Source organism: Salvia miltiorrhiza, chromosome 6 (assembly GCF_028751815.1).
Source record: "Salvia miltiorrhiza cultivar Shanhuang (shh) chromosome 6, IMPLAD_Smil_shh, whole genome shotgun sequence".
Classification (NCBI taxonomy): domain Eukaryota; kingdom Viridiplantae; phylum Streptophyta; class Magnoliopsida; order Lamiales; family Lamiaceae; genus Salvia; species Salvia miltiorrhiza.
The window spans coordinates 7,451,953-7,467,346 of NC_080392.1; the positions used below are offsets into that span (position 1 = coordinate 7,451,953).

The following is a 15,394-nucleotide window of genomic DNA, read 5'->3' on the forward strand; positions in this document are numbered from 1 at the left end:
GGCACCTCCAGAGCAGCGAGGTTGAACCGGGCAGTGTATTTCTGTAGTGTTTCATTTTGGTCTTGTTTTATGTCCATCAGGGAAAGAGCTGACTTTCCAACCCTTCGTGAACTCGCGAACTGTCTCAGAAAGCGTGTCTGCATATCTTCAAAAGAATTAATAGAATTTAGGGCGAGCATCCCAAACCACAACTGGGCAGGTCCAGTTAAGGTGGTAGAGAATATGCGGCACTTGATGCCTTCCGTATACATATGGAGTGTGACCAGTCCTTCAAACCGGTTAAGGTGCACCTCCGGATCAGTGGTTCCGTCATAATCCAATGAGATGGGCTTGTAACTCCTCGGCAGAGTATCCACCAGAATGTCAGCGGAGAAAGGGCTTCGGTTGTTAATGGTATGGACCCTTGATGTTCTGGCCCGCTTGTCGTCCTTATATCTCCCGTGCTCCATTTTCTCCTTTGGCGAATCATGGTCATGATGGCGCTTGTGGACCCTGTGTTCCTGTTTCCCAGAGGAGTACTCCTGCTCCTGTCCCTCTAACCTCCTGTTCTGATGTGATCTCTCTGACCGATGCGATATCTCTGATTGGTACGACTTCTCTGCCCTGTGAGACCTCTCTGACCTCTGCACCCTTTCAACCCTCTGAGACTTCTATCTCAGAGTATCCTCCAGATCTTTGAGCTGGTTTTTCAGTTGCGACACTTGATTCTTAAGTTTTGCGTTCTCCCTGGGTCTCTCCTCCTCGAACATGGGAGTGATGGAACGATTGTCAGACTCGTCGACCCCCTCCTTTTTGACAATGCTACTTAGCATGATGCGGCTCCCCTCTGGCCTTCTTTCCAGTTCCTTCTCAGCAGGGAACCTCTGTGTTTCCTTTGGTAGTGCGGCTTGTTTGTTAGCAAGCTGGTCATTCACCTCCAGAGCAGCGAGAGGAGGAATTTCGGTACCCTGTTGGTTGAGCATTCCCAACAAGAGAGTTGTGGCGGGGACAATTGATAGCAGCGGGGTCCCTAGTGCTTAGCGCACAGCGGCGTAGTTGAGCAGAGCCATCATCTGCTCTGCCAACACAAAGTTCAACGGGCTACCACCAGATGTGGGAACCAAGCTTTGTAGTTCAGATCGAGGGGCCACCAGAGCAGATCTCTGGGGAGTGATGTTCTGACCCGTCAGCGGGGTAGCGGAGACGTTGTGGAAACCCGGCGGTGTAGTGAAAACAGTGCTGGCTGGCAGACCATTGATCAGCGAAGTGGGGATCTCAGTAGTGCGGGCAGCAGAGCTGAGTCCGGTGTTATCGAAGTCCTTCTCAAGAGTGCGGCGAGCTTAAGAAGAATCCATAGTACCTAGTGGTGAAAAATGTGAGAAAACACTTCAAATAAAAAACAGATTGGACCGTCCGTTGTCAGAGGAATCCATAATATAAGACGTCCCGAACACTGGCGCGAAGGCCATTATGAGATCCTTTTAGAAATATCCTCGTGCACTAGGAAATAAACCCAGGACACGGATTTAAACATAAACAGAGAGAACGATGGAGATTTCCCCATAGATTCGGAGTCAAACTCGGAAGAGAGAACGTATTTCCCAATAAATCAACCATGAAAACCCAAAAACATAAAAAACAGAGCACCAATCAACAGATCGTTAGCGAAATACGTTAGATTCGTAAGAAAAACAAAAATTATGCGAGGAAACATAGTAATCGCACACAATTATCATGGCAACCCATAAAGTAATCACAGATCAACACCCAATTTTCAACCTCAACCACTTTACTAGCATGCGCATGCAAGGAACATCATAAAAACCACGGATCTCATGGGTTTGTAGACAGATCAGCACAAAAAATATGATTATCGGTCCAGATTCGCTTGGATATTCGGAATATCGGCTTAACTGGGGCCTGCGCACGCAAATTCGATCGTAATTACAGATCTGCATGCGCAGGTGGTCGAAACTCACGCCTTAACTCATATTTCCCACAGATGGCGCCAGATGGTGAATCGTGAATTAACAGGTGAAGGATTAATCGGTGAATTGTTATTAAATTATGAATTATACCTAGTGTTTGATCGAGAAAAGTGAGTGAAAGTAGTTGAATTGCTGAGAGCACGAGAATAAGTCACAGTAGTATTGAAAATAGAGAGAGCGTGTGTTACAGAGTGCGTGTGCATGACTATTTATAGATTACATGCTAGGGGCAAAATAGTAATTTCGCCTCTAAGATCATGCTCCCCGCGTGATCGAGGGCATAATGGTAAAATCATCCAAAGGCGATCGATTCCTCTGCTCTGGCGTATGGACAAATCACCCTTCTGTTCCTTGGTGACTTCTCTGGCGAGAGCCATTCCTCTGACAAGAACCATTCCTCTGACGAGGACCATTTCTCTGATGATGTTCGTTCCTCTGGCAAGGTCCGTTCCTCTGACCCTGGTGATTCCCTTGTTCGCATTCATTCCTCTGTTCCGCACATATTACTCTTCATCAAATAGTATGAACGAAAATATCCGAAAAAAATTATTTGTACTATTTTCATTATTGAATCCACCACTCATCTAAATTAATCAATTTAAAATACAATAAAAATGATATTATTATCACTAACACAATAAAATAAAATACTTGTTCCATCCACAACACACCAAACAATTTATTAATAAAATTCATGCCATTATGAAATGAGTGATGTTAAACAGTCACATAGTGGCCACCCACAATTTATCTAATAGAAAATAATTTAATTTACTTTTTTGCAATTTTTTGATATTTTTTTTTATTTTTATTAAAAAATAAATAAAAAATATAAAAGAATAAATACAATGTAGAGAATATAATAAAATAATTAAATTCTATTTTTATTTAAAAAAATAAATTAAACAAATTAAATTTTTTTTATTATACTAATTTGTGGATACCCACAATGTGACTGCATAGATTTATTATAATGAAACTGATATTTTTTTAGTGACGGGATGGAGCAATAAATTTTACCGGTGGAGTATAAAATATTTGCGAGTAAAGATTATTTATTACTGAAGTAATTATGCGGCACATGAGTCAAGAGTAATGATGTCGTAAATCGTAAAACCCCAGAGGCCAAAGGAAGCAGTGAGCTGAAGAAAAAGTTACTCCCTTCGTCCACCAATCAACTACCCATTTGGTGGTCGGCACGGAAACTAAGAAAGCTGAAAAAGGTGGTGTAAAAGACCAAAATGGTAGTGTTAATGTATTGTGATTACTTTTACTAATCTTTCTTTGATAAGTTGAAGCTATTTGACATTATTTTAATTCATTTACTTAAATTACTCCTTTTGTTTTTAACAAGCTATATTTGTTTCTTTAATGAAACATAATTTTCGGTACAATTAATGGTTTTACTTAGTGGATTTATTCATACTAAAAATTCTGCCACATGTGGAATTATTCATAACTAAAGGAAAACACTTAAATCAATTGGCACAATTTTCGGTACTCAAGAAGAATTGGATTTATTCATACTAAAAAATCTGGCAGATTACATTACTCCTAAATAATGGCGCCATTTTGTGCTAAAACCCTTCAAAATATTTGGTGGGAATATTTCAAATGTACCTACCTACTTAATGAGTCAATAAATACATGGGGAAGGTTGGTGAACTCATTAATTCAGCCAACTCCACAAAATGGCAGAACAAAGAGAGAGTGCTAAACTATCAAATGACAAAAGAAATCAAATTGCGTAGTGGTTGTTGCAACGCAGTTCGAACGGTAAATTGAAGTACGTCGCCAAGAAAGAAGCTGCCAACGTCTTCAATACAGGCTTGAAGACTATTTGGACAATCTGGAAAGAAGCAGCCGCGCAGCAAGCCCTCGGGATACCTATACAATTGAAGAATATGAAGAAAGGATCAATTCATAAAGACAAAAGAAAAATTGATGCAGAAAAGGTAAAAAACCTAAGTGTACTACAACGATCATCAGTTAGAGTGATGGCATGTTCTTTAGGAGTTAGTAAGTCACTTATTCATACGTGGGTGAAAGCCAAGGAACTTAGACCACATACCAATTCCATCAAGCCCTTCTTAACACCTCAAAAAAAAGTAAGAAGGCTGCAATGGAGCCTATCTCAGCTTAGTGCAGTAAGTGAGATGAGAATGAGGAAATTTCAAATAATGTTTAACACTATACACATAGACGAAAAGTGGTTTTACTTAACCAAAAATAAGGATAGGTGTTACCTTATGCCGGGTGAGAAAGAACCTTATAGAACTTGCAAATCTAAGAGGTTTATTTCCAAAATCATGTTTGTGAGTATTTCCAAAATCATGTTTGTGAGTGCAATTGCCCGCCCTATCATAGATGAACAGGGGAATGTGCTTTTTGATGAAAAATTGGGCATTTTTCCATTCACAAATGAAGAGGCAGCCAAAAGAAATTCCAAGAATAGAACAAAAGGCACTATGGAAACCAAACTAATACAAAACATCACACAGAACATCACGAGGGACTGCATGCTCACTAAGGTATGCATTTACTATGTTATGCTATCAGAATTTATTGATTCCATTCATCATTTAGCTTTTTAATTATTTCCACAGATGTTACTTGTTTTTAAGGCCAAGTGGCCTGCATTTGCAAGCAAAGACATATTCATACAGCAAGACAATGCTAAACCACACATCAAACCTGATGATTCGGAGTTTCTAGCAGTTGCAAGAGCAGATGGTTTTAATTTCCAACTGGTCTGCCAACCTGCAAACTCTCCGGACATCAATGTGAATGATCTTGGCTTCTTTAGAGCTATTCAAAGCTTGAAAGACCAGAAACCAGCCACGGATGTGGCTGAATTACTAAAAAATGTGCACGAAGTCGAAGCATACTTCGAGTATCCACCACATAAAATAAACCATGTATTCCTCACTCTACGGGGTTGTTACCATGAAATACTGAAAGCTAAAGGGGATACCAACTACACAATCCCTCATATGAACAAAAAGAGTTCGAAATAGCAGGGATTCTACCAGATGTTGTACAAGTTGAAGAAAGCCTAGTGCAAGAGTGTATGGAGTACCTAAAAGATCTAAAAGACGATGACATGAATGATGGAGGGTCTTATGCATGTGCAAATCATTTAAAATAAGGGCTGAAATTCTTTTTGGATGGGGTTTACAAAACCAGACATCATTCCCTTATTCATTTTGTATGTTTGGAACGTAAACTTACTCATTTTGTTATTGTTTAAATCCTAAAAAACCTCCAAAACTAAGTCATAAAGTTAGTGGTACTATAATTCTAGCAGCGGCAGTGCCCACGGTTTACTTTCCCCTTGGTCACGCTTCCCCATCATTTCCTCAACCTCAACCTTCATTATACTTGCAATAAACAGCATTAATTTAGTCGCTCTCAACTTTCACAAATTCCTCCGAAAATGTCCGACTCCGTTTTCGCCACCATCGTACAGGCTCCCGAAGATCCAATTCTAGGGGTAATCTCTTACTATTTTCAATCAATTGCCACGTAATTTTTTGGAATGATCCGAGTTAGATTGAATGAGTTTTCGTCCTTTTGTGATCCTTTGCTTCCAATATCATGCAGTTGATTTAGCGTGACAAGGTTATATGAAGCTCGATTTATTTTATACTACTATTTTTTTGTTTGTACGAGCCTGATATGTTTGGATCTCTGATCATGATTGAAACAGGTAACTGTTGCTTATAACAAAGATCAAAGCCCGGTTAAGTTGAATTTAGGCGTCGGAGCTTATCGAACCGAGGTCTGTACTTGTATTTCATCTATAGGATATCAAGCATTTTGTATATGGAAGAATTGATACAAATTTTATGCGGAGAATTACTGAAGAATATTCAGCTTTATAATTGGTAAATGGCAGGAAGGAAAACCTCTTGTTCTCAATGTAGTGAGGAAGGCGGAGCAAATGCTTGTGAATGATCAGTGAGTTTGTTGATGCTTCTATATTTTTTGATAGGCTGAGATAAGCATTTTAATGTTTCGTTTTCGCGTTATGCAGATCTCGTGTGAAAGAATATCTTCCAATTACTGGAATCGCAGATTTTAACAAATTGAGTGCCAAGCTCATTTTTGGAGCTGACAGGTATGGGGAACTGCAATTTAGTTGAGGTTGCGGGATTTTATTGAATAAAACAATTCTTCGGATTTTGTTGGGCCCTGATGAATTCTGAAAACTTTTCTTTCGAAGAGGAATTACGTATGTGTTGTCAAGATTCTATAAGATATTAGTTAAATACTTTTGATGTCGTTTTAGAATAGCATGCATAAATATACTAATTAGATTGATGATTTCTTTATTCAAATCTGTAATAACAAACGTATTGCACTTCTATTGATAGCTCGTGATAGATTTTGAACTCCTAAGTTTCAGTTTTAGGTTTTATTAAGTTCATCCCTTTCTGGAAGCATATACTCCAAAGTTCTGTGTAAATTTTCCTGTAAGAACGCATGGCTTGTCAAATTGCTTTCCTTTTTATAACTAAACATCTGCCAGGTTCAAGTAAATAGCTGAGGGAACTTATTAATGCAGAGTCCTCCTGAAGTAACCTTTCTAGCTTTAGATTGATTTGTTTTGTTGTCTTCGCAATTACGCAGTCCTGCCATTCAGGAGAATAGAGTGACTACTGTCCAGTGTTTGTCTGGAACTGGCTCATTAAGGGTTGGAGGAGAGTTTCTGGCCAAACATTATCATGAGGTAAGTGACATCCTTTTCACTTTATCTTTTCTGTCAGATGTTCCAAATATGACGCCATATTAATAAAATTGTCTAATTTGTTGTTTCCAGAAAACTATATACATTCCGTTGCCGACATGGGGAAATCATCCCAAGGTTTTCACTTTAGCAGGGTTGTCAGTGAAGACTTATCGATACTATGATCCAAGTACTCGGGGCCTGGACTTTTCAGGTTCTGACTCTTTTTATCACAGGGCCTATAATATTGTTTTAATGTAGATTATGAAATTCTAAATTTGAAAAGTCAAGATATTGATAATTTGTTTCTTGTACATTTTTTGAGATGGTAGTCATATAATTTATATACTGTATTTGTTTGACACCCACCTCTCTACACAGGACTGTTGGAAGACCTTCAGAATGCACCATCTGGAGCAATAGTTCTTCTTCATGCGTGCGCTCACAACCCAACAGGTGTTGATCCAACCTCTGATCAGTGGGAGCAAATCAGGCAGTTGATGCGATTAAAAGGATTATTACCTTTTTTCGACAGTGCTTATCAGGTGGGCATGGATGATGTAACCAGTTCTAGCTTCTGATAACCTGGAACTCCAAATAAATGATGTCTTCTGGATTATCATTTTAAATGTGCATGCCTTTGATGTACATTATTTCGTTATATAGGGCTTTGCTAGTGGGAGCCTTGATGCAGATGCAGCGTCTGTTCGGATGTTTGTTGCTGATGGGGGAGAATGCCTTGCAGCGCAGAGCTATGCTAAAAATATGGGGCTGTATGGTGAAAGAGTTGGTGCACTTAGTATTGTGAGTCCCACGCCAAAACTTGCGGGCACTAATATTATTATCATGCCTTTGGTTATAACTGCTACTAGACTACTTTGTTTACATAGATTAGCAACCTGATTAAACCTTGAAAAAATGTTATTATTTAAAGTTTGAAATTGATGCTTTACGAAATGGGGCTGCTCAATGCAGTGTCCTTGGGATGTTGATGAGTATGAGAGTTTGGAGTTTGTCAAGAAGTAGGAAAGGACAAGAGGAAGGACGAGTAATATTCTGCAAATCACTTTTGTGTTTCCTTATATCACCCAACCATTAAATTTGAATTGAAAACTAGTTTAAAGTTCTTAATAGATCTTTGAATATTATGTTCAATCCATCTCCACAGAACCAGACATTAAGGGTTATGAAGTAATTCAAATCCAACTCGTTTCACTTAGATTCTTTTCACTCATTAATCAATTGATGAAGAAGCCTCATTTTGGTCCACAGGTATGCAAAAGTGCAGATGTTGCATCTAGGGTTGAAAGCCAGTTGAAATTGGTCATCAGGCCCATGTATTCCAATCCTCCTATTCATGGTGCATCAATTGTGGCTGCTATACTTAAGGATGGGTATCTTTCTTGTTCATTCGTTCTATTAGAAGAAAATTGCTTTATTATCTTTATGAACTGACCAAATGATAACTTCAAGTCCTTTGCTTAATACTCACATCCTGATTTGAGTTCCTGATATCCTAAAGCTCATGAATATTCGTGCAGGGACATGTATACAGAATGGACAGTTGAGCTGAAAGCCATGGCTGATAGGATTATCAGCATGCGCCATCAGCTTTTTGAGGCTTTGCAAGCCAAAGGTAAGATGGCAAACATTTTTCTATCGTTGCTTGACCATGCAATACATTTATAGTTATTTGTACTTGTTATAAAGTTGGAGTCAGATAAACATGATATCTGTTGACTAATCTTGTACATATCTTATAAGGATTGATTCATTGCCTTCAAAACCAAGAAGATTAATACTCTTACTGACATGGAAAATGGAAAATTGTGAATGCACAAACTGTTTGTAAAGGTAGAAGTTGCAAGCACTTGTGGTAACCTATGAGAGCATGGACAGCCCATTTTTATTTTCCTTTTAGATGAGAGCACAAACTGTGCCCATGCTATCGTTCTTTTAAACTGATGATAGAAAAAGTTGATAGAAGTTTAAACTCAAGATACTTTTCCAGTGTCCTATGAAGGTCTTAAACCTTTCTATCTCATTCAATGAGAATATATAGAGTTGAGATCCAATGAGAATGACCCTTACAATTCCCTCATATTTACACATATTGCCACTAATGGATCCTCCACCTTTTATTTTAATTGAGCCATTAGTCATTAAAATAAAGCACCTAATCCCATTAATCCTTTAATAATCTATCATTACTTTTTTGAATTTGTGGGACCCCTTCTCCACTCACCAAATATACAACTAGCTTTTCTTAAAAACTCGTGTCCACTCCCATGAGAAAGATGTTTCGTGGACGGAGAGAGTATATGAATTTAGTTTCCATCCTTGAACCAGATGAAGATATCATATCAAACAAGCTGTTATGCTCGAGGATGCTTTGATATGTTTGTGAATCTTAGACTGTATATGATTATATGTTACACTTGCAGCCACATAATTCGGTATCCGTCCACCTTATGTCTGTGCATCTATCTCTTCTTTTCTTTTTATAGCAATTACAATCTCAAGTTTTCCATGTCCAAATGCTAGTAGGTTCTGATCGCATATATAGACATATAGTGTGATATTCAATAAGAACCTTGACTACTGTTAGCATTTTGTTGTAAATACTAAACAGTAGCGAAGTTGGCCGCTAATTTTATCATTATGTACAAGAGCCACATATATTTAAATCTAAATATTTATGCACCTTGGTTTTTTATTCTTTTTTTCTTTTCAATCCGATTGGTGGTTTCTAAGCTAATGCGAGTGGTGTTCTATTCTAATGGCAGGGACACCGGGTGACTGGAGCCATATCATCAAACAGATAGGGATGTTCACATTTACAGGATTGAACAGTGATCAAGTTGCCTTCATGAGAAAGGAGTTTCATATTTACATGACATCTGATGGGTAAGGAAGTCAAATTCTTCATCTACACCTGATAATTGGTCATTTTTAAATATTGGGGCTGGGGCTGGGTGGAGGTAATTTGTGTGAGAGAAACTAGTATGGTGCAAGCAGGAAGGTGTTATATTAAATGCAAAAGGTGATGTTAGCATCAGTAATTAGTTCAACACAAATATTATAGATTTAGCCTTTAGGTATTGATAGTAAAGAAAGAATTTTGAACGGTTTCACCACCCTAACTTGCATCAATTTACTCTGTGGAAACTGCAGTCACCATATTTGTGCATATCTAATACTTGAATTTTTTACTATTGAGTGCTGCAGCTGCATGGAAAATGAATCATGAATGGTGAAAGTTGTCTCTTTGTCTTTCTCTCACTATCTTTGTGCTTGCAGGAGAATTAGCATGGCAGGTCTCAGTTCAAGAACAGTTCCTCATCTTGCAGATGCTATACATGCTGCTGTTACCAAAGCTGCATAGAACAATCGGTTAAGGGGATCCTTTCGAGCGATTTTGAGCAGTGGATACGTGTTTTACTGTTGGTTGAATAAGCTGAAATGGGACTGGAATGACAATACCATGAAACTATTTTGAACGATTTCTCTCTACTTGAATTGAAAACCAGGGGCCCGTATGGTATGGTTTCCACCCTCAATGGTATTTCTCCCATTTCCATATTTGTTGGTATGAGTTTTAACATACTATATAAATATTAGTAGCTATGGAAGTTCGGCGAAATTTGGTTTAGTTATACTATACTATGATGATAATTTAGACCATACCTTGATGCCAAAAATATGTATTTCATCACGTAAGTGGTATCTATTTGTAGTCATGACACAGTCCTCCAGAGAAGTTCATAATCATCCTAATCAGCCTTGGTTTTCCCTCACACAGCTCTCTATTTCTATAACTTCAACTTATCTCCGTCCCAAAAAAAAGAAAAAAGAAAAAGAACATCACCCTATGTACAATATCAAACATTTATACAACAATCTTGTGTACATAAACCATTTTTCCAAGTAATCGACATCTCCTTATCCTGTTATCATCAGCTTCACCTCATGCAAATAAAGATGAACTACAAAATACACTTGTCATTCCTTCCCCAAACCTCATAACAACAAATTTTCTTATTTCACTTGTGCCTCATTAGGCTCAACTCCCCACCCCATGAAATCCAAGAGTGTCCTTGAAGTGGGTGTGTTTGCAGCACAACTCATCTTCTCAGCCGGCTCGTCTCCTGTGCCCGGGATGTTGCTCTCTGTTGGTGCCGTCCCCGTGGCAGACTCTTGAGCCATGGAATCAGCATAGAGAACATCCTCTATACGTGACATAACCGTGTTGGCCAACGTCTCCAGCACTCTTGAATAGCTCTCGAGGATCGCTAGCCCTACATCCTACCTCAACACAACCAAAAAGCCATAGTGAGTCCCAGACAAGTTTAATGAGACAAAAAAGGGAAGTTTAGTACTACTTTGTTGTACTGGATTTTGGTTATGTCAAGTGAAGATTGAGGAAGACCAGGAAACTGATGCTTCAATAGGAGCAGGATTGTCTCTAATCTCTCCTCAAACAGCTCTCTCTTCTCTGTGCTCACTGTGAAACCCCATGAAGCCTTGGCATCCTTGTGATTCATTTTCCTCTTCCATATTACAATAGATGCCTCAATTCTATTCTTGATATCAACCACTTTGAGCTCAGATGACAAGTCTAAGGTTGAGAGGAACTGTTGAGGATCAAACACCTCATCAGTTATGCTTTTGTAGATTGAATCACCTAGGCTTGATTTCCCATTCTACAAGAGCACAAAAAGTCAAGAAGACATCTGGTAATTGGAAAGGATTGAAAGGTTGGGTTGGAAAGAAGGTGAGACCTTTGGAAGGGTTTCCATGTAGGATTCAGGGACATCCATGTCTGATAAAATCTGAGCATTGATAGCCATGGATGCCTTGAGGACTTGAACGACGGATTCCTTCTGCTTCTGCAAGAAGATTCTGGAATCTTCGGAGAGGCCCTTTGGGGGAACCTTGATGGTAGGCAGCCACCATTTATCTCCTCTCTGAAACCCTTTCTCAGACTCCTCAGCATCTTTTGAGACATACCAGTATTCTTGCTCGTTCTTGAAGTTATCCAGAGTGTCCTAACAAAATTACAAATTAATTAATCATATGCATGTTTCAACACATTAGTTAATCAATTAAATTAGATTCCTTACAAGGAGCATGGTGTCAAGCTTGCGCAAGGCTGGGATGTTCATTAAGAGGTCTTTCCTTTGCTGCGTCACCATTATCTTGCAATTGCAAACAAGGAGAAGATATTTTGGATATGTAATGCAAACAAGGAAAAGCAAGAAACAATTATATTGTTTTTTTTTTAAAGGAAATTACCTCCATGTTAGTTCCATCTTTTCCTTTCTGCTCAGAAGCAACGAATTCGACAATGTAATCAGTGACAGAGACGAGCCATCCTACTTCTCTCACCCACCTTGCCTTCCTGTCTTCAGACATGGGTTCTAGCTTACATTGTTCTCCAAAAACAGATGCTGCATGCGTGCAATGAAACACAAGGTTAGGTTATGATGTGATGAAATCTGGAATGAAAATAATTAATATATGAATGAATGGTAGTACCGGCGAGATTGGTGAGGGCGTTGGACAAGGCGAGCGCGGAGGAGACGCCCTTGCCGCCGCCGGACATGTCCTCGCCGAGGAGCAGCTTGGCAAACCTCTCCTTCATCATGTCCATTTCTAGACCAAAAAATGGAAGCAACGTCAAATTCAGACAAGGATCCTCAAGATCTTTATCTTTGTCGCCTCTTTTACTAATAAATCGATGTATGCAATCACAACAGAATGTGAGGAACACCTGAAACTTGCTTCTTCTTTGCAGGAGCTGCTGCTGCTGCCTCTGTTGCTGCCCCATTACTAACAACGCAGGCGCTCTCCTTCTCACTAACACTTTCTGCTTGCTCACCTTCCATAGATTCAACAGTCTCTCCATCTTCTTGTTCTTCACTGCTGTATGCTTGCATCTTAATTTCTCTCTCTCTCTCTACTTAATATATATTCTCAACAGTTTCCCTTCCAATCATTTGCAGACAAACTATGGCAGACTACTGCCAGGAAAACATCGATTTGATTTTGTTTTTTCCAACTTGTTTCTTTTTTGGAGGGGTGCAATTGGATGACCTGATTAGCAGCAGGTTTCTAAAATGGAGAGAGAAACACATACAATAATGAATGGCTCAGCTTTTCGAGCATGCCCAAGAAGCCCGGGAAAGCATCCATAGCTAACCAACCGACACTTCTTCCAATTCCATGCATTGCTCTCTCTCTCTCTCTCTTTTCTGTTATTTATACAAATCAACAATGGTCCTAAACCAAAGTGTTTATAGAGAGTTGACATTTGAGAGCTCTTCACAAGTTTGAGTTTGCGATTTGGAGATGGATTTTCAAAAACAATGAAGATAATCATCATTTATATTAAGTTTAATTAAGTATAATGTTTGGTTATATTTTGAACTACTTTTAGATTACGAGTTATCAATTACATATTCAATTTTTTCCCCATGTAAACCAAACTATGAGACGTAAATCAATACCTAGTATAAAATAGCCCTATTACAAATTTTGATTTGTCTATTATATACCTAGTACATATATACAAGGTCAATTCTATTAATTTTGATATATTATATATATATAATAAATCTAAAAATATCTTATGGCTTATGTTTTATATTTTAATAAGAAACAATAGGGCCGAATGGCCCTATTCAACATACAACATCAAATTTTGTCCACCATTTGAAAAAATATAAATTTTGGCCATTTTTTGTATGTCATGACTATTCTACCCTTCTCTCTCTCTCCTCTATCTTTCTCATCTCCCTCTCTCTCTCTCCAGCGGCTCCTCTCTCTTTCTCATCTCCCTCTCTCTGCTCCAGCGGCTCCTCTCTCTTTCTCATCTCCCTCTCTCTGCTCCAGCGGCTCCTCTCTCTTTCTCATCTCCCTCTCTCTCTCTCCAGCGGCTGCGCGGCAGCGGCGCCGAGTTTGGAGAATTCGTCGGAGCTCTCGCGGCGGTGGTGGAGGAGATCCTCCCTCTCTCTCTCTCTCTCCAGTGCGCCGCCTGGGCAGAATTCGTCGGAGTAGAGGATGAGACGGCGGCGGCAGATCTGGTCTGATGAGGCGGCGGCGGTGGATCTGATCTGATCGTTGTGCCGCCTCCTCCATCGGCAGATCTGATCTCCGCCTCCTTCGATTTCAGCCATGGCAGATCTGATCCGATCTGTGTGCTGCACGTATGGCACTTATGGCACTATTAGTGCCATAAGTGCACACTTCCCCTTAGGGTTTAGATATTCCATTTAGGGTTTAGATTATCCATTTGAGGTTTAAATGTTCCATTTAGGGTTTAGATTATCCATTTAGGGTTTAGATGTTCCATTTAGGGTTTAAATGATGTTGTTGTTTCTGTATTTGTGCCATAAGTGCCAACGGAAATCCAAAATAAAACCAAAGTAAAATCTTGGCACTTATGGCACTAATCGACCCGGCACGCGACCCGCGTGCCTGATCCTACCCGGTCCGCCTCATTAAGCGTAAAAACGTCCAAATCAATAAAAATGGCCAAAATTTGTGTTTTTTCAATGTGTGGCCATAAATTGTGTTTTATGCTTCATTTTGGCTACTTCAAAATTTTACTCTTTTAATAATTATCTAAGTATTAGTGTCTATTGGAACTCCATATACGTTGCTATTTTTTTATTCTGTAAATATAATAATTTAGAATTACTCTTTAGAATTTTTCATTCGATGAAAAGGAAGACCAGAGGCAAGTTTGGTTCTTTTGCCTTCAAGATTGATATTAGCAAAGCCTACGATCGAGTCGACTGGAGTTATCTTGATGCTGTGTTACGGCGCCTAGGCTTTTGTGACAAGTGGCGTGATTAGATGCAGATGTGTGTTCGGTCGGTCTCCTACGACATTCTTATTAATGGAAAAGCAGTGGGCCCGATTACTCCTAGACGTGGGCTACGTCAAGGTGACCCACTCTCTCCTTATTTGTTCATTTTATGCGCCGAGGGCCTCTCAGCTATGATTGGACACGAGATTGCTAGGGGAAATCTTCATGGATTTCAAATAGGGCGCCGGGGGCCGGTTATTTCACACCTCATGTTCGCTGACGATTGTATCTTCTTTTGCCGTGCTATTGCAAATGAATGTAACGCTCTAAAGGATGTCTTGGCTTGCTATGAAGAAGCTTCGGGACAAGCTATCAATTTTCAGAAGTCTGGGATTTTGTATAGCTCCAATGTGACTGCAGCAACTAAGGAGGAAATTTCAGAGATCCTTGGAGTTTATCAGCCTCTTAACACTGGAAGATACCTTGGATTACCTTCTCTCGTGGGACGGAAAAAAAAAGAGATCTTCCAGTACCTTAAAGATCGAATGTGGAACAGAATCCAGGGTTGGAACAACAAAAAATTGTCTAAAGCTGGGAAAGAAATTCTTGTCAAGGGTGTTGGCCAAGCTATTTATTCCTTTTGCATGGGAGTCTTCTTACTTCCCATTAGTCTCATTGCTGAGATGGAGAAGATGCTCAATAGCTTCTGGTGGGGAAACAAAAGTGGTGAAGGCAAGGGTATCAATTGGATGAAGTGGGAGCGGATGTGCGTTGATAAAAAACTGGGAGGTATTGGCTTTCGGAGCTTGAACCTCATGAATATTGCTATGCTCAGCAAGACCGGTTGGCGCCTTCTAACTGACACGGATTCGTTGGTGTGTCGTG

At 39.4% G+C, this 15,394-nt stretch overlaps 3 protein-coding genes across 5 annotated transcripts; 2 read left to right on the plus strand and 1 right to left on the minus strand.

Annotated features, from left to right (window-relative positions):
• The first annotated feature begins 4,216 nt into the window (after nucleotides 1–4,216).
• On the plus strand, nucleotides 4,217–4,984 carry LOC130990429 (uncharacterized). The gene is made up of 2 exons (XM_057914663.1): nucleotides 4,217–4,498; nucleotides 4,574–4,984. Exons 1-2 carry the CDS (start codon nucleotides 4,217–4,219, stop codon nucleotides 4,982–4,984), a joined length of 693 nt encoding a protein of 230 aa, XP_057770646.1.
• A 156-nt stretch (nucleotides 4,985–5,140) lies between these two features.
• LOC130988336 (aspartate aminotransferase, cytoplasmic) lies at nucleotides 5,141–10,256 on the plus strand. Its single transcript, XM_057912153.1, has 12 exons — nucleotides 5,141–5,460; nucleotides 5,677–5,748; nucleotides 5,866–5,927; nucleotides 6,004–6,087; nucleotides 6,600–6,699; nucleotides 6,790–6,910; nucleotides 7,078–7,241; nucleotides 7,363–7,500; nucleotides 7,969–8,090; nucleotides 8,238–8,332; nucleotides 9,483–9,603; nucleotides 9,997–10,256. The coding sequence occupies exons 1-12, from the start codon at nucleotides 5,404–5,406 to the stop codon at nucleotides 10,079–10,081; spliced, it is 1,221 nt and encodes a 406-aa protein (XP_057768136.1). The 5' UTR covers nucleotides 5,141–5,403; the 3' UTR covers nucleotides 10,082–10,256.
• Nucleotides 10,257–10,384: 128 nt separating this feature from the next.
• On the minus strand, nucleotides 10,385–12,894 carry LOC130988335 (rho guanine nucleotide exchange factor 8-like). 3 transcript variants are annotated; one of them, XM_057912152.1, is made up of 7 exons: nucleotides 12,470–12,893; nucleotides 12,235–12,351; nucleotides 11,992–12,146; nucleotides 11,820–11,894; nucleotides 11,478–11,744; nucleotides 11,079–11,330; nucleotides 10,385–11,001 (listed from the first exon to the last, which is right to left on the minus strand). In XM_057912152.1, exons 1-7 carry the CDS (start codon nucleotides 12,633–12,635, stop codon nucleotides 10,735–10,737), a joined length of 1,299 nt encoding a protein of 432 aa, XP_057768135.1. In that variant the 5' UTR covers nucleotides 12,636–12,893; the 3' UTR covers nucleotides 10,385–10,734. The 3 variants fall into 3 exon arrangements, with proteins under 3 accessions (XP_057768135.1, XP_057768133.1, XP_057768132.1); XM_057912150.1 differs by having other exon boundaries at nucleotides 11,079–11,399; nucleotides 12,470–12,892; XM_057912149.1 differs by having other exon boundaries at nucleotides 11,079–11,399; nucleotides 12,235–12,894.
• Nucleotides 12,895–15,394: the final 2,500 nt, after the last annotated feature.

Bases quoted from the DNA above. Each gene is read 5' to 3' on its own strand.
- LOC130990429 (XM_057914663.1), top strand. From the start codon at position 4,217: ATGCCGGGTGAGAAAGAACCTTATAGAACTTGCAAATCTAAGAGGTTT. The intron at 4,499-4,573 runs GTATGCATTTAC...TTATTTCCACAG, and splicing joins GGGACTGCATGCTCACTAAG to ATGTTACTTGTTTTTAAGGC.
- LOC130988336 (XM_057912153.1), top strand. From the start codon at position 5,404: ATGTCCGACTCCGTTTTCGCCACCATCGTACAGGCTCCCGAAGATCCA. The intron at 5,461-5,676 runs GTAATCTCTTAC...TGATTGAAACAG, and splicing joins CCGAAGATCCAATTCTAGGG to GTAACTGTTGCTTATAACAA. The intron at 8,091-8,237 runs GTATCTTTCTTG...ATATTCGTGCAG, and splicing joins GCTGCTATACTTAAGGATGG to GGACATGTATACAGAATGGA.
- LOC130988335 (XM_057912149.1), bottom strand. From the start codon at position 12,604: ATGGAGAGACTGTTGAATCTATGGAAGGTGAGCAAGCAGAAAGTGTTA. The intron at 12,147-12,234 runs GTACTACCATTC...GCACGCATGCAG, and splicing joins CGCCCTCACCAATCTCGCCG to CATCTGTTTTTGGAGAACAA. The intron at 11,400-11,477 runs GTCTCACCTTCT...GTGCTCTTGTAG, and splicing joins ACATGGAAACCCTTCCAAAG to AATGGGAAATCAAGCCTAGG.